General features: G+C 38.1%; 1 protein-coding gene across 1 annotated transcript; it reads left to right on the top strand.

Annotated features, from left to right (window-relative positions):
* The first annotated feature begins 270 nt into the window (after positions 1-270).
* ADH4 (alcohol dehydrogenase 4 (class II), pi polypeptide) lies at positions 271-23,872 on the top strand. The gene is made up of 9 exons (XM_058547557.1): positions 271-288; positions 2,067-2,168; positions 3,228-3,369; positions 5,052-5,139; positions 13,208-13,439; positions 17,175-17,435; positions 20,685-20,820; positions 21,508-21,646; positions 23,769-23,872. Exons 1-9 carry the CDS (start codon positions 271-273, stop codon positions 23,791-23,793), a joined length of 1,143 nt encoding a protein of 380 aa, XP_058403540.1. The 3' UTR covers positions 23,794-23,872.
* The last annotated feature ends 1,888 nt before the right edge of the window (positions 23,873-25,760 follow it).

The raw sequence follows: 25,760 nt of genomic DNA, 5'->3' as shown, positions 1-25,760 counted from the left end.
AAAAAATGAGTAAGCAAAAATCTTCCCCAAATAACAACTGAGAGCAACGGGGGTTTGCAGCTGCAATATGATGGCACAAATGACGTGGTGAGAGATGGGCAGAGCTGGAGATCACAAGCGACAAGAAAGGAGAGAAAGTGATTGGAGAATGAAAGGGCAGGAATAGTATTCATTCAGACAGTTCGTTACAAGACTCAGAGCACGCTGGACAGAAGTGGAAGAGGTTCATAAATCAGAGAGAAACGCCCAAGGCAAGTTTCCGAAAGAAAAATGGGCACCAACGGCAAAGTAAGCAAACATACCGTTTCTTTGTTCAGTTCTTGTTTTGTTTGTGTTTGTTTGGGGGGTTTTTGTGTCTCTTTATACATTTGCTAAAAGCAGCTTTCCGCGGGGATTGCTCTCAGAAAGCAGCAAATTAAAGTTGACTAAAAGGATATGAGTGACCTCACACTAGGAATTTATTCTAAGGAAATTTCTGCGGACTTTCCAAAATGCTCACAACAAGGGAGTTCAATTAAATATTATTCATAATGGCCCAAAAAAGAGAGATTTGAGTAACTATGCTATAACCATAAAATAAAATTTAAATTTGTTAGAAATAATGTTAGAGAAGAATATAGAAAATATTCGTAGTATATTAATAAGTAGAAAAAAGTAGATTACAAAATATTATACAACATGATCCCATATGGGGATACTCAAAGGATTTACCTCAAAATCATAAAATAGGTAATAAAATTATAGGTGGATTTTATTTGTTTCTTTTGTTCTTATTTGTATTTTGAAACGTCCCATAAATAATACATATTGTATTTGTAATAAGACTAATGATACTTAAAAAGGTAATTCAAAATTGCATAAAAACTATCAAAAAATATGTATTCATGTGGTCAAAGACTGGGAAAAGCATACCAAAAGCAAAAATAGTAGCGTTAGAATGGAGGATTATGGGTTTGTTTCTTTCCACTTTCTTTCAATGTTACTTATAGTTAAAATTAAAAATATAATTTTAAGGGCCTGCCCGGTGGTGCAGCGGTTAAGTGTGTGCGCTCCGCTTTGGCAGCCCGGGGTTTGCAGGTTGGGATCCTGGGTGCGCACCGACGCACCGCTTGTCAAGCCATGCTGTAGTGGAATCCCATATAAAGTAGAGGAAGATGGGCGTGGATGTTAGCCCAGGGCCAGCCTTCCTCAGCAAAAAAAGGAGGACTGGCAACAGATGTTAGCTCAGGGCTAATCTTTCTCACAAAAAAAAAAAAAAATATATATATATATATATATATATATATATATATATAATTTTAAGAGGCTAAAGAAAATTTTAATCTGGGGATTAGAGAATCGTAACATTTAATTTCTTTTCATACATTTTTACCCAAATTCTTGCAAAGAGATCAAATTTTTATTTAATTTATATTCTACTGATAAATTTAATAATTATGTAAGCCTCTCTTCTCAAATTTTTATGTGCATATGAATCACCTGGGGATCTTGTTCAAATGCAGATTTTGAATTAGTGGATTTGGCACAGGGCTTGTAGCTCTAACAAGTTCCCTGGTGACATCAATAACTGCTGGTCCAAGGGAGGACCACTTTGAGTAGCAAAGATATAAAACACACCTATGCTCTAGCAGCAAGAACTCAGGTAATTCAGAGCTGATAACAAATTGTTCAGTCAACAAATACTTATTGGCCATCTATGCTATCTAAACCCTATAAATTTATCCTCTCTGTTATGGAGGAAGAAAATTAAGGCATTACATTAAGATAAACTTTACTACTCCTGTTCTTTTAAAAAATTAAGAGTGCAATGACTATAATGTAGAATATGACTTATTTTCAATTAAGATCCCCTGTCTTTAAAATAATATAATTATAGGTAACATCCAGTCACAAACTCCATAACTCCTTTTCATGAAATTATGGTGTCAACATGCTCTTTAACTTTTTCCCATGATATCCTCTCTTTGTCTCTCTTTCCCTCTCTCTCCCTCCTTCCCATTCTCCCTCTCCTTCCCCTGCTCTCCCTCTTCCTTCTCCCTCTCTCTCCCTCTTTCCCTCTTTCTCAGGTCATTAAATGCAAAGCAGCCATAGCCTGGGAAGCAGGCAAGCCCCTTTGCATTGAAGAGGTTGAAGTCGCTCCCCCCAAGGCTCATGAAATTCGAATTCAAGTAAGTGGGAACTTGCCCTAAGTGGGAACAAGACCCTAAGTGCAGACTTGGCTTCTGTCAGGTCAGGCCTATGTGGTGTGACTGAGATCCCTGGAGTTTCCACTATGGGGGAATTACATTTTTAGGTTCAGATAAAAACAGGCATTACTCCAGAAGAGGTAAAATATTAATTTATCAGTTGTTATTGATAATGGGCTTAAAATTTAATTGAACTGTCTTAACATTTATCATTAACCCTAAGAATCAGACAAAGGAATTCACTTTAGATTAGAATTAGTTAGGTTTTCTTTTTCTTTTCCAATTGCCAGTTATTGGAAAGTGTTATTAAAAGGAAGATAGAGAATTTGGTTTAAAACAAGGGAGAGGAAAAACTGAAGTGCTGCCCTGGGCAGCATAAGGGTCTTGGGTCCCCCTGAGGACGGGACAAGAGTGGGTCAGCAGGGAGAAGAGACCAAACTGAGTAGAGAGGGATCACAGATGGCAAATTGGGACAATCTCTCCATTTGTTGCACAGCTGGCCAGGTTTATATTTTCCTCAGGACCACCACAGTAAGGGTTTACACACGAGAATGAATGGGATACCCCGATGAATAGAACCCTGAAGAATAATAATACAGTGATACATTGATAATTAGTTTAGATAATCTTTTATTTGATATCTCTCTTTTAACTATGCAAGTTCTATTACGTCTATTTCATTTCATGTAGTTTCAACAGAATTTGAACAAGCCCTAGAGACCTGTGTTCCCCCCATTCCCTCTGCCTAATAGACTTTAACTTTTCCCTATTATCTTGGATTTCTCCTCTCCTGGACACAGTAACTGCCAGTTCTATTTTTGTGCTTTTCCAATGACAGTGAAAGGTAGAAAACAAAGGTGCATTATAAGAGGAAAAGAATATATCCTAAAATATTTTGGGGTTTTTTTTCAAACTATAACTCTTTTATTGAGCTCTGAGTGTCGTAAAGTTTCAAGTTGACATTGGACCTAAAATTGTCCACCTAACAACCCCAATGATATAATTATAGAAATACAACTCAAGTCTGTGGTTGCTTTGTAGATAATCGCCATTTCTGTGTGCCATACTGACACCCATCCTATTGACCCAAAATCTGAGGAGACTTTTTTACCAGTGATCCTTGGCCATGAGGCTGCAGGAATTGTAGAAAGTGTTGGGCCAGGCGTGACCAACTTCAAACCAGGTATTTTATTTTCTGATTCCAATTAAATGGAAATGTCAGGCTATTTCAGGGATAATTCCTGATATAGTCCTGGCTTTGCATGCAGTAATTGATCACTATTTATACAGGGGGACCATCTTTTCCAAAGCAAACTGAGACACACAATCTATCACAGTCTAATAATGGGACAGGATACTTGAAATCAGAACTGATAAAATCCGGGAAACACGGCCACTTGTTTACATATAGCACTGACAAGTTGTCCTATGAAGCAAAGTTATAAAGTTAGCTTAAACTAAAGCTTCCTGGGGGCACAAATGACAATTTATAACAACCTCCTCTAAATAAAACAGAAAAATAATTTAATATTATGAAGAATTTAAAGAATGAAGACTTGGGGGCCAGCCTTGTGGCGTAGTGGTTAAGTACGTGCACTCCGCTGCTGGCGGCCTGGGTTCAGATCCCAGGTGTGCACCAACGCACCGTGTGTCAAGCCACGCTGTGGCGGCATCCTAAATAAAGTGGAGGAAGATGGGCACGGATGTTAGCCCAGGGCCAGTCTTCCCCAGCAAAAAGAGGAGGATTGGCATGGATGTTAGCTCAGGGCTGATCTTCCGCACAAAAAAAAATTTTTTTAAATAATAAAGAACGACGACTTACAGGTAGCTTAAGTAAGAAATAGTATACATATGTCAATGTTAGCTTAAGAGTCTTTTTGGAAGTTTGTAAGATAAAAATAATGCGTAAATGAAGCATGACAATGGCTGAAATTGTTTACTTCACATTTTATAACAGATCCACCAAATACTGGAATATGCGTTATGTAATCCTCACTTGTCAGGCAGAATGAACCATATCATTCTTTCCTCCTTTAATGAGAATGCTCCAAACTTAGAGGTATTTTAGTATCTTTCCATTCCAAACAAGATCATAGAAACAAATTGCTCCTAAAAGTTTTGCATCCCTGAAGGAGTCTGGCCAATTCGGTCCCAGCTCTGTCGCTTACTGGCTGTGTGACCTTTGTCTTTAAGTCACTTTTCTGTGATTCAACTCAAGAGTTCTGTTTTCTAAAGTGGGGACAATAATAGTATCCATCTCAAAGGGTTGTTCTGATAACTAACTGAGATAATACACGTAAGCAGTTAGAATGGTGCTTGGCACTCTAAATACTGAACAAATGTTAATTATCATCATTGGACTGTAGTCATCAGAGGATAGAAGCCATTATTAAATTGAAATTGAGTAAAAAGTAGAAAAATGTGGAAATTGAGCATGAACTAAATGGTGAAACATGGTGACGGCATAAGGTTTACTCCCCATATCTAGTCTATTATTGTCCACCTCTCCTATTATATAAAGGTGTTCTCCTCTATACAGGGTGTTTAGAAATGTAATAAATAATAATCATGATGCAGAGAGCTGCAATGACAGCAGAATCTCAGACAGGACTCTACACCTAATGGTATCAATATGGATTTGTTGCTTGACTGCCCAGCAGAGAGAAAAAGAAAAAGAAAAAAAGTATATGCAATGCTTGGGGAAATCAGCAATCTTGTAGGGTAACAAGATATTGTAGCCACCTATACCTTCTGCTGAACATAAAATGTACACCATAAAGAATGGGTTATCCACTGATTCATCAGGTAGAAACTGTTTATAAGTTACATCTTAGGCACCATTCAACATGTGGCCTTTCTTTCTAGGTGACAAAGTAATTCCACTCTACATGCCTCAGTGCAGAAAATGCAAGTTTTGTCTGAGTCCATTCACAAATTTATGTGAAAAACTCAAGTAAGTACTATACACTCTTAGTAAGAGTACAAATTGGTACAAATATTTTGTGCAGTATGTTAGCAATAACTCAATGGAGATGAAGAGGTGCATACTTTCTACCCACCACTTCCACTCCTAGGTATGCACAAGAAATTATTGCAAAAATCACCCAAAGAGATATGTGCTAGAACGTTCGTTGTGACATTGTTTATAATAGCAAGCAGTTGAAAATAGCACAAATGTCCATCAATAAAAGAATAGATTAATGAATTACTATGTAGTAAAACAATGGAAACTATGTAACAACGAAAATGGCTAAACTTGATCTACATGTAGCAACATAGAATAATCTCACACATAATGTTAAGGGAAAGAAGCAAGTTGCTGACAGATCTATTTAGCAAGGTGTCATATACAAAAACAACACCATATATCATTTATGGTATATGTGTGTGTAGTAAAGATATAAATACATCACTGGAATGATAAATGCCAAATTCAGAATAGTAACTACCTCTACAGGGGATGAGAGAGGAATGCAATGAAGTGCAGTAAAGTACTTGATTCCAAGGCAACACAGACATCAGTCCTGGAGCTAGGTTTTGAACCTAGGCAGTCTGGTTCCAGAGTCCAAAATCTTAATCACCTTATTCTTTACTGAGACTATAGAAAGATCTATTTGTCCTTAACGCTAACTGAAACTAGTTATTTCAGAACCTAAAATTATACTACTCTTACATTTATTATTGTGCCTCAATTTCCTCATCTATAAAATAGGGATAATAATAATGCCTGCTTCACAGGGTTATTGCAGATATTCAAAGAATTAATGCACTCTTTTGCAAACTTTTAATGAAATAATAGATTTTGGCAATGACCATCAATTCTTTCTAACATCACAAAAAGAAAGATAATTATGTGCCTCTGGATGAAAATACACATCACATTTGAAGTATTCCTACAAAAATATAAAACCTGAATTAGATCAAGCATGTAGATCAAAAATACTTCTTTAGAAGAAATAAAGGGACAAAGATACATGTTAAACCAGATTATGAGACTGTAATCAGAAAAATCCACAATGAGGAAAACTCTACAGGACAAATGACTGTTTCTTCAACAAATAAACTGCAAGGAAAAAACAAAGGGGGAGGTGAGAACATATGAATTAAAAGAGACTTAAGAAGTGACGTCAGCATCATGGCAGAGTGAGCTTTCTTGTAAACTCTTCTCCCAATAAGATACAACAAAAGGGACAGTCACAGACCAACAAGGGACTCTTGCACAGCAAAAAGGAAGATCAGAAAGACCCACACTGCCGCACATCTGACAGTGGATGTGCTGGGGCCCCCAGAGAAAGTGGGGAGAGGTAAGGAGAAATCCTCTCCCTCCCCATCAGACCGGTGATTCGGGTCCGTGCGGCTCCCAAAGAGGGGAGAGGGGCAGCCTTCTGCGGGGAAACCATAGATCTTCGGGCTCTCTCAGCCAGTGAGAAACTCCCACACAGAGGACTCAGAACTGCTGCAGGGCTGCCATCAACATTTGAGCACTCTAGGAGAGTGGATAATGAAGGGCAAGCAAGAAGCCCCCCACCCCAGGAACACAGCAGGCAAAAGAGAGAGCCCCTGCCTCCCCCATGCCTGACACTGCAGTTCAGCTGACCAGACTGAGTGACCAGGGCAGATCACAGGCAGGTGGCCCGTGGCTGCGGGGCAGCCAGGGCAGAGCACAGGGGTCTCAGATTACACAGCCCTTAACCCCCAAATGGTGGCGACAGGTGGAAACAGCAACCAGATAATTCCAGAACGAGAAAAAACAAAGCGAATAGAGGAAGCACAATGCAAAGGTACATTAAATTGCCAGACCAGAAGGAAAATGACAAGCACCCAGAAGTCAACCCTGAAGGCACAGAAATCCATAACCTAAATGACAGAGAATTCAAAATAGCTATCATAAAAACGCTAAACTAAATATAAGAAAACACAGATAAACAATTGAACGAGATAAGGAGTTTCTTCACAAAAGAAATTGAAATCATAAAGAAAAACCAATCAGTACTGATGGAGATGAAGAACACAATGGGGGAGATAAAGGAGAATCTGGAATTGTTAAAGAACAGAGCTGACAATATGGAGGAAAGAATTAGCATTATAGAGGATAGGAATACAGATATGCTCCAGATGGAGGAGGAGAGAGAACTAAGACTAAAAAGAAATGAAGAAAGTCTCCGAGAAATATCTGACTCAATTAGGAAATGTATCATAAGAATTATAGGTATTCCTGAGGGAAAAGAGAGGGAAAGAGGAACAGAGAGCCTATTCAAGGAAATAATAGCTGAGAACTTCCCAAATCTGGGGAAGGAGCAGGAAATACCAGTAAGTGAAGCCAATAGGTCACCTAAATATGTCAACAGACAAAGGCCCACTGCACGGCATATACTGGTAAGGCTGGCCAAAGTCAATGACAAAGAAACAATATTAAGGGCAGCTAGACAAAAACTAAAAATAAGATACAAAGGATCTCCCATCAGGCTCTCAGCAGATTTCTCAACAGAAACTTTACAGGCTAGGAGAGACTGGAATGATATATTCAAAATACTGAAAGACAAAAAGTTTCAGCCACGAATACTCTGTCCAGCAAAAATATCCTTCAAATATGATGGAGAAATAATAACATTCTCAGATAAACAAAAGCTAAGGGAGTTCATGGCCACGAGAACCCCACTACAAGAAATGCTTAAGAAGGCCCTCATTCCTGAAAAAAAGAAGAGAAAAGGAATACAAAGCTTGGAGCAAGGAGAAAAATAGGTAGACAAAATCAGAAAAATAGTAGATCTTTACCGGAATAGGTTAGCAATCACTTAAATACCAAAATCAAAGATCAAAGGAAGGAAAACACCAAAAATAAATACAACCTCATCACTCTAAACACACACTCATAACACAAGATAGAATAAGTTGTAACAAGAATAAGTTAGAAGGGGAAGAGGAAAGAGATCGAATTGACTTAGTATAAGGAAATAAGAGGCCATCAGATAATGGACTATCTCATGTAAAAGACTTTTTCTACAAACCTCAAGGTAACCACTAAACAAATAATCAAAACAAAATCACATATGATAAATAAAGAGAAAACTAGAAGAGTCATAAGACAGAAAACCAAACTGAATTGGCAGTCCAAAACACATGGGACAAGAAACAAAGGAAATGCAAAAGAACCAGAAAATAAGTGACAAAACAGCAACATTAAGCCTCATATATCAATAATTACTCTAAATGTAAACAGATTGAACTCTCCAATCAAAAGATATAGAGTGGCAGGATGGATTAAAAAGTAAGACCCAAAAATATGCTGCCTCCAGGAAACACATCTCAGCTCTAAATACAAGCACAGCTCAGAGTGAAAGGATGGAAGACAGTACTCCAAGCTAATGGCAAACAAGAGAAAACAGGTGTTGCCATACTCATATCAGACAAAGCAGATTTCAAGATAAAACAGGTTAGGAGAGACAAACAAGGGCAATATATAATGATAAAAGGGACACTCCACCAAGAAGACATATCAATTATAAATATATATGCACCCAACATAGGAGCACCAAAGTACATAAAGCAACTATTAACAAACCTACAAGGAGATATTAACAACAACACAATAATAGTAGAGGATCTTAATACCCCACTTACCTCAATGGATAGATCATCCAGACAAAACGTCAATAAAGAAACAGTAGACTTAAATGAAAAACTGGACGAGATGGACCTAGTAGACATATACAGAGCACTCCATCCAAAAACAGCTGACCACACATTCTTCTCAAGTGCGCATGGAACATTCTCAAAGATAAACCATATGTTGGGAAATAAAGCAAACCTCAACAAATTTAAGAAGATTGAAATCATAACAAGCATCTTTTCAGACCATAATGCTATGAAACTGGAAATCAACTATGAGAAAAAAACAGGGAAAGTGACAAAGATGTGGAGAATAAACAACATGCTACTGAACAACCAATGGATCATTGAAGAAATTAAAGGAGAAATCAAAAAATATCTGGAAACAAACCAAAATGAAAATATGCCATACCAAATCATATAGGATGCAGCAAAAGCGGTCCTGAGAGGGAAACTCATAGTGATACAAGCCCACCTTAACAAACAAGAAAAAGCCCAAATAAGCAACCTTAAATTACACCTAACAGAACTAGAAAAAGAACAAACAAAGCCCAAAGTCAGCAGAAGGAGAGAAATAATAAAAATCAGAGCAGAAATAAATGAAATTGAGACCAAAAAAACAGTAGAAAGGATTCATGAAACAAACAGTTGGTTCTTTGAGAAGATAAACAAAATTGACAAACCCTTAGCCAGACTTACTAAGAAAAAAAGAGAAAAAGCTCAAATAAATAAAATCAGAAATGAAAGAGGAGAAATTACAACAGATACCACAGAAATACAAAGGATTATAAGAGAATACTATGAAAAACTATATGCCAACAAATTGGACAATCTAGAAGAAATGGATAAATTCTTAGACTCATACAACCTCCCAAAACTGAACCAAGAAGAAATGGATAATCTGAATAGACCAATCACAAGTAAAGAGATTGAAATAGTAATCAAAAACCTCCCAAAAAATAGAAGTCCAGGACCAGATGGCTTCTCCGGTGAATTTTACGAAACATTCAAAGAATCCTTCTCAAACTATTCCAAAAATAGAGGAAGATGGAACACTTCCTAACTCATTCTATGAGGCCAACATCACCCTGATACCAAAGCCAGACAAAGACAATACAAAGAAGGAAAATTACAGGCCAATATCGCTGATGAACATAGATGCAAAAATCCTCAACAAAATATTGGCAAACCGAATACAGCAACACATTAAAAAGATCATACACCATGATCAAGCAGGATGTATACCAGGGATGCAGGGATGGTTCAACATCTGCAAATCAATCAACGTGATACACCATATCAACAAAACGAAGAATAAAAACCACATGGTCATATCAATAGATGCAGAGAAGGCATTTGACAAGATCCAACATCCATTTATGATAATAACTCTTAACAAAATGGGTATAGAAGGAAAGTACCTCAACATAATAAAGGCTATTTATGGCAAACCCACAGCCAACATCATACTCAATGGGGAAAGGCCGAAAGCCATTCCTCTGAGAACAGGAACGAGACAAGGCTGCCCATTCTCACCACTCTTATTCAACATAGTACTGGAGGTTTTGGCCAGAGCAATTAAGCAAGAAAAAGGAATAAAGGAATCCAAATAGGCAATAAAAAAGTGAAACTCTCACTATTTGCAGATGACATGATTTTATATATAGAAAACCCTAAAGAATCCTTTGGAAAACTATAAGAAATAATCAACTACTACACCAAAGTCACAGGGTATAAAATCAGTCTACAAAAATCAGTTGCATTTATGTATGCTAATAACGAACTAACAGAAAGAGAGCTCAAAAAAACAATACCATTTACATTTGCATCAAAAAGAATAAAATATCTAGGAATAAATCTTACCGAGGAGGTGAAAGACCTATACAATGAAAACTACAAGACATTATTGAAAGAAATCGATGATGACATAAAGAAATGGAAAGACATCCCATGCACATGGATTGGAATAACAAACATAGTTAAAATGTCTATATTACCTAAAGCAATCTACAGATTCAATGCAATCCCAATCAGAATCCCAATGACATTCTTCACGGAAATAGAACAAAGAATACTAAAATTCATATGGGGCAACAAAAGACCCCGAATTGATAAAGCAATCCTGAGAAAAAAGAACAAAGCTGGAGGCATCAGAATCTCTGACTTCAAAACATACTACAAAGCAATAGTAATCAAAACAGAGTGATACTGGTACAAAAACAGACACACAGATCAATGGAACAGAATTGAAAGCCCAGAAATAAAACCACACATATACGGACAGCTAATTTTCGACAAAGGAGCTAAGAACATACAATGGAGAAAGGAAAGTCTCTTCAATAAATGGTGTTGGGAAAACTGGACAGCCACATGCAAAAGAATGAAAGGGGACCATCTGCTATCCCCACTCACAAAAATTAACTCAAAATGGATCAAAGACCTGAAGGTGAGACCTGAAACTATAAAACTCATAGAAGAAAATATAGGTAACACACTATTTGACATTGGTCATAAAGGAATCTATTCAGATGCCATGCCTACTCAGACTAGGGAAACTAAAGAAAAAATAAGCAAGTGGGACTTCATCAGATTAAAGAGCTTCTACAAGACAAATGAAACCAGGATCAAAATGAACAGACAACCCACCAGCTGGGAGAAAATATTTGCAAAACATATATCTGACAAGAGGTTAATCTCCATAATATATAAAGAACTCACACAACTGAACAACAAATAAACAAACAACCTGGTCAAAAAATGGGCAGAGGAAATGAACAGATACTTCTCCAAAGAAGATATACAGATGGCCAATAGGCACATGAAAAGATGTTCAACATCACTAATCATCAGGGAAATGCAAATCAAAACAACACTAAGATATCACCTCACGCCTGTTAGAATGGCAATAATCACCAAGACAAAAAGCAACAAACATTGGAGAGGATGTGGAGAAACAGGAACACTGATACACAGCTGGTGGGAATGCAAACTGGTGCAGCCTTTATGGAAAACAGTATGGAGATTCCTCAAAAAATTAAAAATAGAAATACCCTATGATCCAGCTATCCCACTACTGGGAGTCTATCCAACAAACCTGAAATCAACAATCCAAAGAGGCTGAGTCACCCCCATGTTCATTGCAGCATTATTCACTATAGCCAAGAGGTGGAAGCAACCTAAATGTCCCTCGACTGATGATTGGATCAAGAAGATGTGGTGTATATATATACAATGGAATACTACTCAGCCATAAAAAAAGACAAAATTGTCCCATTTGCAACAACATGGATGGACCTGGAGGGTATTATGTTAAGTGAAATACGCCAGAAAGAGAAAGACAAACACCGTATGATCTCACTCATATGTGGAATATAAACCAACACATGGACAGAGAAAGCTGTATTGTGGTTACCAGGAACAATGGGGGTAGGGGGTGGGCACAAGGGCTGAAGGGAGACGTGTATATGGTGATGGACAAACAAAAATGTACAAGCAAAATTTCACAATGTTATAAACTATTAAGACATCAATAAAAATAAATTAAAAAGAAAAAAAAGAGACTTAAGAGGCCGAATGCAATGTGTGGACCTAAAAGAATCTTTATATTTTTGAGATACATACTAAAATTTCTGCAGATGAAATAGTAATGTCTGGAATTTACTTCCAAACAGTCCAATGACAGTAGAATAGCTGCTGGTGTAGGGAGGCGGGCAATAGATGAAACTAGATCAGCCATGAGTTAATAGCTGCTGAAGCTGGGAGATGGCTACATGGAGATTCACTATGTTACTCTTTCTACTTTTATGTGTGTTTGAGTTTTCCATAATAAAATTTTTTTGAGAACTAATACATGTAAAGCCCTTAAAAGAGTTTTTGGCACATAAAAAGTATTCATTAAAAAGTTTATTATTGGGGCCGGCCCCATGACTTAGCAGTTAAGTGTGTGTGCTCCGCTACTGGCGGCCTGGGTTTGGACCCCAGGGGCGCACCGACGCACCGCTTGTCCGGCCATGCTGAGGCGGTGTCCCACATACAGCAACTAGCAGGATGTGCAACTACGACATACAACTGTCTACTGGGGCTTTGGGGAGAAAAGGGGGAAGACAAAAGGAGGAAGATTGGCAAAAGATGTTAGCTCAGGGCCAGTCTTCCTCAGCAAAAAGAGGACGATTGGCATGGACGTTAGCTCAGGGCTGATCTTCCTCACAAAAAAAAAAAAAGTTTACTATTATCATTATTATTTTTAGACCACTTCTGACTACATATTTAGGTGAAGAGTCTCAAGTCATTTTCTCAATTTTTCCATCTCATAGAATTGTCACAACAAATATATAATGCCTAACATTTTTTTCAGGAAAGTAATCAGTGGTCCATTTATTTTCTGTTTCTAGTATCTTTTTTTTTTTTCCTAGTCTAGACAAAAGTCCTGTTGTTGATCAAGAACTAATGGAAGACAAAACTAGCAGGTTTACCTGCAAAGGAAAATCAATTTACCATTTCATGGGGATCAGTGCTTTCTCTCAGTACACTGTAGTGTCAGATAAAAATCTTGCCAAAATCGATGATGATGCAAATTTAGAAAGAGTTTGTCTGCTTGGATGTGGGTTTTCAACTGGCTATGGAGCTGCACTCAACAACGCCAAGGTAAAATGCTTAATCACTATGCTGTGGAGAAGAGAAGTTACTAGGAGGCAGTGTGATAAAACAGAGAAGAGTTATCTTCAAACCCCGGCTCTGTCATTTATTACCCCTGTAATTTTAGGCAAGTTATTTAACCTCTCTACTCCTACCTCTTTATGATAATATCCACTACAAATAGTTGTGGGGATCACTAAATCATAAGTAAGACATCTGGCCCAGTGGCTGGCACCCAGTTCAGGTTAATTTCTTTTCCTACACTAGATTATAGTATAGTTATACTATACTATAACACTATTATACTATATATTATTATACTATAATCTAATTATAGGACAGTTAGATTATAGACCATCTCTGATTTAAAAATAGCCTGCTTAAATATGTCCCCTAATTATGAACACTCATCAGGGGTTGCAGACCCAGGCAAGAGACAAGAGAAGCTAGAGCAATTCCCACCCGTCTCCATACAGCCACCCCTCCTTTCTCCCTGAGGCTGCAGATTCCTCTCCCTCAAACTGTACTAATTCATCTCTGCTTCTCATCCTATCCCTTTGCGGCTTCAAAAGAGGGTCTCAGGGGCCGGCCCCGTGGCTTAGTGGTTAGGTGCGCGCGCTCCGCTGCTGGCGGCCCAGGTTCTGATCCCGGGCGCGCACCGACGCACCGCTTCACTGGCCACGCTGAGGCCGTGTCCCACATACAGCAACTAGAAGGATGTGCAGCTATGACATACAACTATCTGTTGGGGCTTTGGGGGTAAAATAAATAAATAAAATCTTTAAAAAAAAAAAAAAAAAGAGGGTCTCAGATGGCAGCCCTGATGGGCAAGATGAGTCCCTGGAATCCCATGTTAGCATTATATGCTTTTACAAAGCTGTTTAACTGAGAGGCTAGAGAAATGTCGATACCACTTGGATGCCTCAAACCACCTCCTTATTTAAACTTCCTTGACATTAGTCTTCGTCCTTTGACTCCACACAGTAAAATGCAACCAGAGTGGTCTCTCCAAACAACAAATCTGAAGATTTCACCCCATTTTCATTATTAACCTTTTCTGTCAGTATGCTACAGTATTTGTCACTTCCTGTTGGAAACCTGCTCCAGCCTCGGGCATGCAATCGGTACCCCTCCAGTTTTTCCCAAAGTGTTTATGTTTATCCCTGTCTTCCGTCTTATCACGCTATTGAGAAATTTTCTATTTATTTATCCTTCCTATTAGACTATTTTCTCCTTGAGGGCAAGAACTCTGTCTTGTTCATAATGGTATCTCCAGAGCCTAGCCCTGTGCCTGGCACATAGTAGGAGCTTGACAATTTTTCAGTGAATGAATAAATAAAGCTAGGTTCCTATGCAACCCTTAAGACATCTTGGTGAGGCTTGGTCCTCGATTTTGCAATACAAAAATTCCTTTTTATCAGGTTACCTAGAGATGTTCAATGTCAAGGAAACAAAGTCACCCTAACGAAGATAAGAGGCTCACCTAGTAGCCAGAATATCAAGGTACGACGTTTTTTTGAGAATTACACTGGCCAAGCAGACAGAAGTGCTACTCTTGGCCATCAGCATATTATCTCCCTCTAAAAATTCATTTATTCATTCATTCATTCATCAATAAAAATTAAGAAACTGTATGAGAAGCCAAACTACAATCTACAGGCTCCCGGAGGAAGGGTGTTGTTAGTTGGGTGGAGTTAACAGTTGATGTGACCTTGGCAGTCAAGGCACAGTCTCCTCTAGATAGCATTGGAGACTCAGGGAAGAATTATTACTCTTTGGGCCACACATACACCCCTTTTCTGGACTCCATGCAGACTATCATCTTCTACTACTATAATCTTTCTTCAGAGATATTAACACTAAAGATTCAGCTGTAATTTTCTTTTAAATCTAGTCAAAGTTGACCTAAATTCCCAGAACCTGTTCTTCCCACTATGAGGAACAGCTAAAGCCCTATGAGATGCTCAGAGATGAGAAATGAATCTGACAGGAACAAGTTAGGGGAAGCGAAGTATCAGTAATTCTAGCCAAAGGGCAAGAGCCTTAATATAGAGCCTGAGAATCCAGCTACTGTGAACAACATTGCTGCAATGGGCAAATGCATTTCCACTTTCAAGGAGACTTAGAGGCAAACTTTTTAACACAGTCTCAGGAGAAGTATGTTTGGAAATATAGTAAATATATGCTACGACATTATAGTAAATAGTACATAGTGTATATAGAACAATATTCTGAGTATTTACAAAATATATTTTTTATTTCCCCTGAGCAGCAGAAGCCAGTATATGCATGCCTAATACCATGTATAAATTAAAGTAAGAGGTGTGCATTCTCTCTCTTCCTTAGTAATTTTGCTTCCAATTTAGAATGTATCAATATTTCTCTTGGGCAGATTTTCTCTTTCCCTTTTGTTTATGCTTTAATTCTAACTGTTTCCCATCATCATTAGAAAATATTGATTAAGCATCTCTCTGTGTGTAGTTTTTGCCACTATACCACTCTACAGAATCACATATTCCTGTTACAGCAGCTTTCCTTACTATCTTGTATATTAAGTTTCTACTTAATTCGATGCAATGAACATTTAGTAAAGACCCAACATACAGAAGACTCCTTGATAGCAATGTGGAAGATGAAAAGTCTCTGCCTTAAAGAACTTACACTCTTTTAAAGAAACACACACACACAAAATCAAACAATCAAGGAGATTAAAAATTACGTGATATAGAGAAAGCAAAAATGGTGGGCACTAATTTCTGATTAAAAAATCAAGAAAAGTTTCATGGGGAGAGTGACATTTCAGTCAGGCCTAGAAGTATAGGTAATATTTTAATTAAAGGAAACTGGTGAAAATTACACCAGGCTGAGGGAACAGCATGAACTAAGGCACGAGGAAAGGAAAGTGCAACAGTTTGTTGCAGCTGTAGTATCAGGAATACTGTGGAGATGACATTGGAAGGTAATGGGAGCCAAATAATAAAAACCCTCCAATGCCATGCAAAGAAATTTGGACTTCATTCCATTTAAATGAATTGATGATTTGGGATGATGAAGTAAGTTAATTCACGTTTAGAGTAATACTAGTGGACATTCAAAATCGACTACTGTATTAACGTAACCAAATAAGGCCTATTAGAAATATAGATATCAAATATCTATTAAATTCTATCTATAAAAAAAGGAAATCAATAAACTCTTTAAAATGTGTGGGCTTTAGGGGCCAGCCCGGTGGCGCAAGCGGTTAAGTGCGCGCGCTCCGCTGCAGCGGCCGGGGGTTCGCTGGTTCGGATCCCGGGCGCGCACCGACGCACTGCTTGGCAAGCCATGCTGTGGCGGCGTCCCATATAAAGTGGAGGAAGATGGGCACAGATGTTAGCCCAGGGCCGTCTTCCTCAGCAAAAAAAGAGGAGGATTGGCGGATGTTAGCACAGGGCTGATCTCCTCACAAAAAAAAAAAAAAAAAAATGTGTAGGCTTTAGAATTTTGTTCTGATAACACTCAAGGGAAAGAGAAAACAAGGGAATGATTTTCATTTGGGTTTGCTCCTCAGGAACGAGTCTCCAAATTTAGTGACTTAGCCATCCACCTTGGCAGATTTCCCCCAATGGCTATATCATTTAGTTTTATGATAGGCAGTCTTATTTATATGTTCCTGCCCACACCTTGCTCTGTCCCTTAAAAAAAAAAAAAAAAAAAGTGCTACTGGCTGCTTTAAAAGTTAATTTATGACTTTCCTGCCTGCAGGTCACCCCTGGTTCTACTTGCGCGATCTTCGGCTTAGGAGGCGTCGGTCTCTCTGCTATAACGGGTTGTAAAGTGGCAGGAGCTTCCAGAATCATAGCTATTGACATCAACAGTGAGAAGTTTACAAAGGCCAAAGCCCTTGGAGCCACTGACTGCCTCAATCCTAGAGACCTAGATAAACCCGTCCAGAAGGTCATCATTGAAATGACCAAAGGAGGAGTGGATTTTGCCCTTGACTGTGCGGGTGGATCTGAAACCATGGTATGTACATTTTTTATAAGAGTATATAATAAATAATATTTACTAACATTAATAAACATTGACAATATGTATATAAATGTATTTTTATGTTATATTTAATAATATATTTATATATGTATATAAATTATATATTTCGATAATAAGCAATATTTAATAACATAGTAGATATTATACATCATATAGTATATTGTAGTTAATCATTTATTAATAAAGATTACTGATTCCTACTTAATATTAATGTTGTTAATATTTCTGCAGTTTTCAGTATGTTAAAAAACATACACACACACTGCAAAATTAAAAAGTCAATCTCTTTTTCCTAAGCACTGCAATTGTATATCACTCAGATTTCTCCTTGTCTCAGGACAGCTGCATAATTTGCAGGGCCCTTCTGAGCATGGCCCTGAGCCACCCCCTGCTTGCTGCCCTCGAAGCAGCCCATCTATTCTACTCCAGACTGTGGGGCAAGTTACTTGCCGGAGTGCCCAGCCTTATACGCCAGCCAATATTCACCTAACGCACATTTGCTCAAAGACACTAAGTAGTGTTTTGTTTTGCTTTTTAATGAAATAACCAAAGAATTCATCAACTAATGGTGTGTCTGTGGATTCCTCTTATTTCCTCAGTGCGAGCTGTGAAGTAGCTATGGCACTATTCCCTTCTATTTACACCTTCACTCAGCCTGGCTCCTAAAACCCTCCTCTAGGGAAGGTATAAAGAATAAAATTCTGTATTCAGCCATGAGCAGGCTTCGCTGGTTCTTGCCCTTGGTTCTCACCTGACTGATTCATTCCCCAGAAGAGTATAGAGACCAGGAAGAGCTGCTGAGAGCAGCAGGCTGCAGTTCCTGGGTCTCTCCCCCTCAGAATGACTTCCTTGTAATACGTAGAACTGTGTAAAAGAGGATCTGGCAGGTAATGAGCACTCGATAAATGTTAGCTGTTACTGCAAGTTCACGCGTGGGCCACCCCTTGTCCTGCACGGCTTGCCTGTGTTCACAGCTGCAGGCCCTGCCTTCTCAATGGTCGGGGGCACTTGCAGCCTGCAAAGTGCCACACCCATTCCTCCACTTCCCACAGCTCAAATTTTTTACAAACATCAAAATTCAGCCTATTTATCTTACTTTTCTAGTACAGAGATTCTCAAAACTGGCCACGCTTGAGAAGTACCTGGGGAGCTGTTATTGTTTAGTACCAATGAAGGGGCCATACCCCAGGATATTCTCATGAGTTGGGGCCTGGGTACCAATATTTTTTACAAGTTTCTCAAGTTGAGAACCGCTGATCTAAAACTTGGCAGGTTCTGTTATTAACTGATTTATTATACCCAGAAATGCACTTTAAATTATGGAATAGAATTACCCTAGAGAATCCAAATAAAAAGAAGGAATTTATTTGATCACAAAAAAATGAGCTACCTACACTTCCACCAAAAGTTTCCATCATTAGAGAGAGCTAAATTTCTGGGCAGTAGAGAAGATTCCAGTAATGGGTATAAATTTGATTTCAGTGACCTCTAATGCTCTAAGGCAGCCTAAAGAACCCAACGGAACAATTAGAAAGTTACGATAATTGACAATTGTATAAGGTGTTCAGAATTAAAAGTAATTCTCATCAAAAGTTATCAGAGGCTTCTAAATAAAACCCTGTATTTGTAACCATTTTAACTAAGTCATCATTATGTAAGCTAATTCCTTGCTTGGAGCAAAGCTCAGAAATGTAGAAAAGGCAACAAGAAAAACATTTAAAAAAAAAAACAAGAGTTAATATAAGCAGCTACCTTAAGGTGACAAGTAGCACCTGTGGTCTTTCCCCCTCTCCATGGATCTCTCTATACAGTATAAATAAAAATGTTTCTGCCATATAAAAAGTGCAGAAAGTAGAACAGTTTCTATTTAGAAACATTAGGAGTTCTCAAAACAATAAACACATATTCAAATAAAAAATTCAAAACACACTCTAAAAGTTCTAGGTCATTGCATCTTCCATCACTTTTAAGACAGAGAGAGAAGAGGGAGAGAATTTACTGTACTTCACATTGCTCCTTTCATACAGTGATCAGTGATGAAAAGGAGCCACGCTTCCTATTTGCGACTTTTGTAAAAGGAAAAATTGCCCCAACAGGTCAGAACCAAGTTGACCGCTGACAGTGATATGGGACAAAGTTTACACTTTTTTTCTATAATATTAGTCTCAAAAGATTTTAAATATTCATCTATGTACCACAGGACTTCAGTGTGGAATTACCATCCATAAGTTTATATCTTTCTCAAACTTATTTACATTTTCAATCCTTGGCATTTTTATATTAATCCTAAACTTGCAGTAGGTTAACATAACAATGTTTTCTCTTTCTCTCATGCAAAGAAGTGAAAATGAAAAAAATGAAACTCCCCTGCACCACTGTCTTCCATGCGGTGACTCAGCAATCAAGGAAGTTCAAACTTGTGGCTTCACAATCTCAACATGAGGTCAACTTGGTTGTTACAGCAGAAGGGACAGCTGGCCGGTTGTTCACTGGTTCTTCTGTTTTGGCTAGGAGATGACACACATCACTTCTGCCCGTAGTCCATTGGCCAGAATCAGTCACATGACTCTACCTAACTGCAAGAGAGCTCGGAAACGTAGGGAAGCAGATCAAATATTTGATGAGCAGCAGTCAGTGTCATTTTCTGTTTAACAGTATTGCCCTCTGTTTTAAACAGCATTTCCTTTTATTTATCCTACGTTGAGATCTACTAAGTTTACAGTGTGTACCTCATTTCCTAGGATACAGTGAATACTTATTCACCCTTTCTTCATGACTTTAAAGATTGTGACCGTATGCCCCTGGAATTGCAAATATTTTAGTATATACCCATGGTAGATCATTGAAAACTTGTTGATTAGAGTTTAAAATGTCCTCCATAAATATTTACTGACTTCACATATTTTTATGTTTCTTGATATACAATGATATACATTCTAGGTTCAGCATAACTATGGTATTAAACAGGGTAAAATAATATGTTTTGTTTCTTTTCAATATCTTTTTTGAGGAAGCTGAAATATTTATTGAATGTTCTATCTGAAACAAAACACTGGAGCCTCAAGTCTCAATCTACAATACTATGACCTCATTAGCTTGAATCTCATTATCTTATATGCAGAGTTGTATAAATTTTCCCTAAAGCATTGTTACATACCCACACTAGAATTCATATTCTACTTTTCTACTTGCCCAGCTAGTCTTTTTTGTTTGACCTTCCAGAGAGCAGCCCTGGACTGCACAAAAGTAGGTGGGGGATCATGTACTTTCATTGGAGTAGCCGTTGGTGACAAAGGATTGACTATTTCTCCACTGGAGCTAATAATGGGCCGTACTATAAATGGAACAACCTTTGGTGGTCAGTTTTTTTTTCTTTTAATTTTCTCCATAATACAGTCATGTGTCACTTAATGACAGGGGTACATTCTTGGAAGTGTGTCGTTAGGCGATTTCATCATTGTGCAAACATCATAGAGTGTACTTTCACAAACCTAGATTGTACAGCCTACTACACACCCAGGCTACATGATACTAATCTTATGGGACCACCACTTATGCAGTCCATTGTTGACTGAAACATGGTTATGTGGGGCATGACTATAGTACTCAAATTCTTATAATGAAGATTATTGAAAGGAAAGGAATATAATTTGTTGTTTAAATATTGAGTGTCTAGAACACCTCTAAAGACTACATAAAAGCTATTCTATTAAGTACTTGAAAGTAAACAGAGTTTGTAGAGAAGGATAACTACAATTTGCAAATTGAAATTCAATTTGCATTAAAATTAACTAACACAGAGGAACAAAGTTAAACTTTGACCAAATTGAGATAATTCCTTATTTAGAAATAGAAAATAATCTTGAATTTCTTTCATGAGGAAAAATTTTTAAATAGACTAAAAGTACAGAAAATTAAAGATGGGAGGGGTAATCTATTTGAAGCAACCCAAATCTGACCTAATAATTTCATTCATTCAACAAACACTGATTAAACTACCTGTTCATGCACCTTGTCTTTATTAGGCATTTTGATTAAATTGCAGGTTGGAAAGGTGTCGATTCTGTCCCAAAGCTGGTTACTGACTACAAGAATAAGAAATTTGATCTGGATGTATTGGTGACCCACACCCTGCCTTTTGACAAAATCAACGAGGCATTTGACCTTATGCACCAAGGAAAAAGGTAAATTACCAAACAGATGAGTGAGTGGTTTGAAAAACCTTTATGATGATTCTATTCTTATTTGCTGTTAAGAAATAACTAGTTTGTCTTTTATGATGCTTTCCACATTATTAGAGGTACTAGACATGCTTAAAAGATTAAATAATGGCCATTTGGAAAAAAAGAAAAGCTTCTACTCTATTTCCATAATGTACACTGCCATTCACTGTTCCAACATAGAGTGGTGGTATAAACTGACACATTTTCTCTTCAACAAACAATTGTTAACTCAGTTGGGGCTGCTCCCTAGAAAGAGAGGTTTCTATAGTATAATGTCAGGTCCCTCTCGTACAATATAGCCCTGGGTCTGGAATCATTATGCTCTGCGATTGACCCAGAGTGTCCACTCCAGGCTGTTCATTATCAGAACCAGGTGAAAACCATGGAGAAGGGAGCAGGAGTGGCAGGTGTCAGATCTAAAAGTATGCCCCAACTCTCTTCTCTTGCTTTGTCGTGTGTCTGCTATAAGATACATTCTATCCACAATTTAGCTATATCATGCTGCCTTGGCATAGACCCTGAGAACTGACTTACAGAAACGTCCCAATTAAGGGATTTCTAGCGGTTGAGGAGTGGGTAAGACTAGGATCAATGATTTTGGTTAAGATGATCAAGCACAGCCTTGGTCAATAGAAGCAAAGGGCAAAAACATCAGCAACAATGTTGCACAGAAAAGATGCAGGACAAAAAAGCAACAACAACAAAAAAGAAGACCACAAAAGAGAGGGGGAAAAACCTAAAGTTAAATGACAGGAGTTTGAAGCAGAGAATAAATGTTGCAAAAGAAGAAAATAGGTCCACTGTGTGAGGACCCAGGCTATTTCATGGGGAGGAAATCTAAGAAAACATCCCTACTGAAATGAACTCCATAATTTGCAAACATGTTAGCTACAACATATCAAAAAGAAGTTCAATAAAGAAATAAGCTATTCTTTAAGCTACACTATCTCCTAAGTAGTATATAACCCCCACAATATCTTGCACGATCTCAATGTCCCCATAAGCAGTAGTCCTCAAGTTAGGAGTTGGGTTGGGGTTTGGGGCCTCAGATTGGCGCTCGTAGCCTCTCCACCACTACCCCCTTTCCCCTAGAGTTCTCAGTCATGGAATATACTCACAAGGAGTACAAAGTGGCAGCCAAACGGCAAATGTTGCATTACTTTATTAATAGCTGGGCAAGTCTCCCATGCTCTTTAAGTAGGCCTGGTAATCAGTGGTAGAATGGAGGCCGAGGACTGGACACCGGAATGAGGCCTCCTACTCCCTTTCTGGCCCGCTGAGAAAACCACCTGACTGCGCACACAGATGGAAAGGTGGACAACAGAGAAGGCAGAGGATGGGCCTCCCTGGGGGTGCTTACCATATGGGTACAGGAAGCACAGCTGAGAATAGGCCCTCCTACCAGACCGACTGCATAGAAGCAACTAAGTGGAGGCTGGGGATGGGACACAATGACCAGCTGGCTTATTAAGGTACAGTGACCCTGACTCACGGTGAGGAAAAGACACAGGGTCTCCCTGCACAGTCCCTGGTGAAGAATAGAATTGTGCATGGCAACCTATTGATGCCAGGGATTCCACGACTCCAGCAGTAAGGCCTGAAATAAGGAATTCTCTGTCCTTGAGGCCCATCCCCTCTTTGCTTCTCCTTGTTGAAGGAGTTATCCAGGAGTAGGAATATTTGGGTTCTCAGAAAGTAGCATCCCAGGACACCAACCCTCTTTGGAAGCCCCGTTTGCCCTTGGCTACAGGAGAGCCAAGAGCAATGACTAGTCCATGGTGGAAACTTTGCTACAACCCTGGCATGCTTACTTCTCCACAGAACCGCTGGGCAACAAGGACCTCGCCCAGGGTCAAGTGAGGGTCCCCAATTTTCCCCCAGCTCACTAGAACTATATGGAAAGTATTATTAATGCCATGAATGAAAGAGGATGACAAGATAAAAGAAATTAGGCTTACCAAAGTGGGCATCTATAAAAAAAGATTAAAACAAATCCTGAAACAAAAAAACAAAAATTATTTGTGGGTTTTGGTTAAATTGATCATGAAAATTATACTGATTATTGTTTTATTATTATTAACAGCATTCGGACAGTCCTGATCTTTTGAAGACACCAGGAACAATTTGGAATACTATCTGACTGACTCTGAACCTGTCTGGTTAATTTGATACGATGAAGCAAGGATCACCCAGAGTTTAAACAAATATCTACAGTTAACATCTCAAAATCAAATAGCTATAAAGATTACAGCACTTGTATCCATAAAATACATTTAACATTAATATGCCCTATGTTAAATAACTATGATAACTGATATGTTTATGAATAGAATCATATGATGTTTCAGAATTGTTTAAAACTAGTTCTGTAGAGATGGGTGTGGGGAATGAAGGGTAATAAATAAAACTAGATTCGTTATATGTGTATAATTTTTAAGGTTGGGTGAGAAACATATGGGATTTCATTATACTGTTCTCTCTACTTTTGTATGCGTTTAAAATTTTCCATAATAAAAAGATTTTTACTAGAAAAAATCACTATTATATATATGTACATAAGATACATATCTTTAAACTATACATATCGTTTATGTACATAATGATACTATGTAATTTCTAAATTTCAATAAGCTACAACCTACTCCTTTAAAAAGCTGCTAAATAATTTCCTTTTTAACATCTGTTAATTTCTTTTCTCTTAGCCCCACTTGACCACTGTGAACAATAATCATAAGAAGTGGAATATCAGAAGCTATATAAATGAATATATATATAAAGATTTTTTAAAAATCTATATATTCTCAAATTTTGATCTTTATTAAATAATTGCCTTTTTCACCTTTGATAATTATCACAACATATAATGTTTATAGCTTTACAGAGTTTAATGATCTGTAATTTGCACTGAATAATCTATTTTTCATAGTCCACTAAAAGTGACAAAGAGCAATGTACTTATAAAAGTAATGTGGTAAGTAAAAATGTTTATAGTTACAAGATTTAACAGATAATAAGATTTATATGAAAAGAAAAATGAGAGTTTTCAAACTATTATACTCATCGATGCTACAATGGACATTTTAAGGATAAGACAGATAATTATTTGGATCAGAGTAACAAAGACTAGCTCTCAGCATAATTTCTGAAACCCACCAGTTTTTTAAAAAAATGTTTACCACATGTTGAACTCTGAGAGAAGATAAACTTCTCTGCCGCTTTGGCTGAGGGAGGCAGTGATATCTCAAAGTAGAAACTTATATTTCTTTTTACTTAAGATTCTCTTTCATTAGAAACGGAAGCCAGTTGATTGTCTGTAAATGCTCCCTTTGTCGGCACTGCAGGGAACAGGATGCACTCCACAGGTGGCTGGCCTTCCTCCTGCCGTTCCCTGCATCAGTTTCTCCTCATCCCCTCCCCTCTTCTCCTCAGCTTCCTCGAACTTCCCCAGGTCAGCTTGCGACCCCCTCCTTTTCAGATCCTGGCAGCCACAAAGCTGTTCTTCTTCCTGAACAGCTTAATGTCTTTATTGAGATTTTAACACATGCTGCTGCCACTTAGTTTTCCAAGTATATGTTTGTAACTCCTAGAAGACAGAACAATCTTTGAATCTATCCCTCCATCTATTAAAGATGTCCCATAAATATGTTGCTGGATATCAAGGTTTATCCTAAGTATCCAAATAGTTTATATTAGCCCTTTTTTTATATATATATAATTTTTTTTCCCCCCAAAGCCCCAGTAGCTAGTTGTATGTCATAGTTGCACATCCTTCTAGGTGATGTATGTGGGATGTGGCCTCAGCATGGCTGGACAAGCAGTGCGCCGGTGCGCGCCTGGGATCTGAACCCAGGCCGCCAGCAGCAGAGCGTGCACACTTAACCGCTAAGCCACGGGGCCGACCCTATATTAGCCCTTTTGAATGAAATGTTTCCCAAACATTTTCTATGCTCTCTTGTTTCCTAGAGAATTGCAAATCTAATCCTAATAACTCAGATAGTTATTCTGGGCATTCATTTTGATGCTAAACTGTGAACCAGTAATTTCTCTCTCTCTCCCTCCCTCCCTCCCTCTCTCT

Source organism: Diceros bicornis, chromosome 8, assembly GCF_020826845.1.
Source record: "Diceros bicornis minor isolate mBicDic1 chromosome 8, mDicBic1.mat.cur, whole genome shotgun sequence".
Classification (NCBI taxonomy): Eukaryota; Metazoa; Chordata; class Mammalia; order Perissodactyla; family Rhinocerotidae; genus Diceros; species Diceros bicornis.
This window is presented reverse-complemented; position numbering and strand designations above follow the sequence as displayed.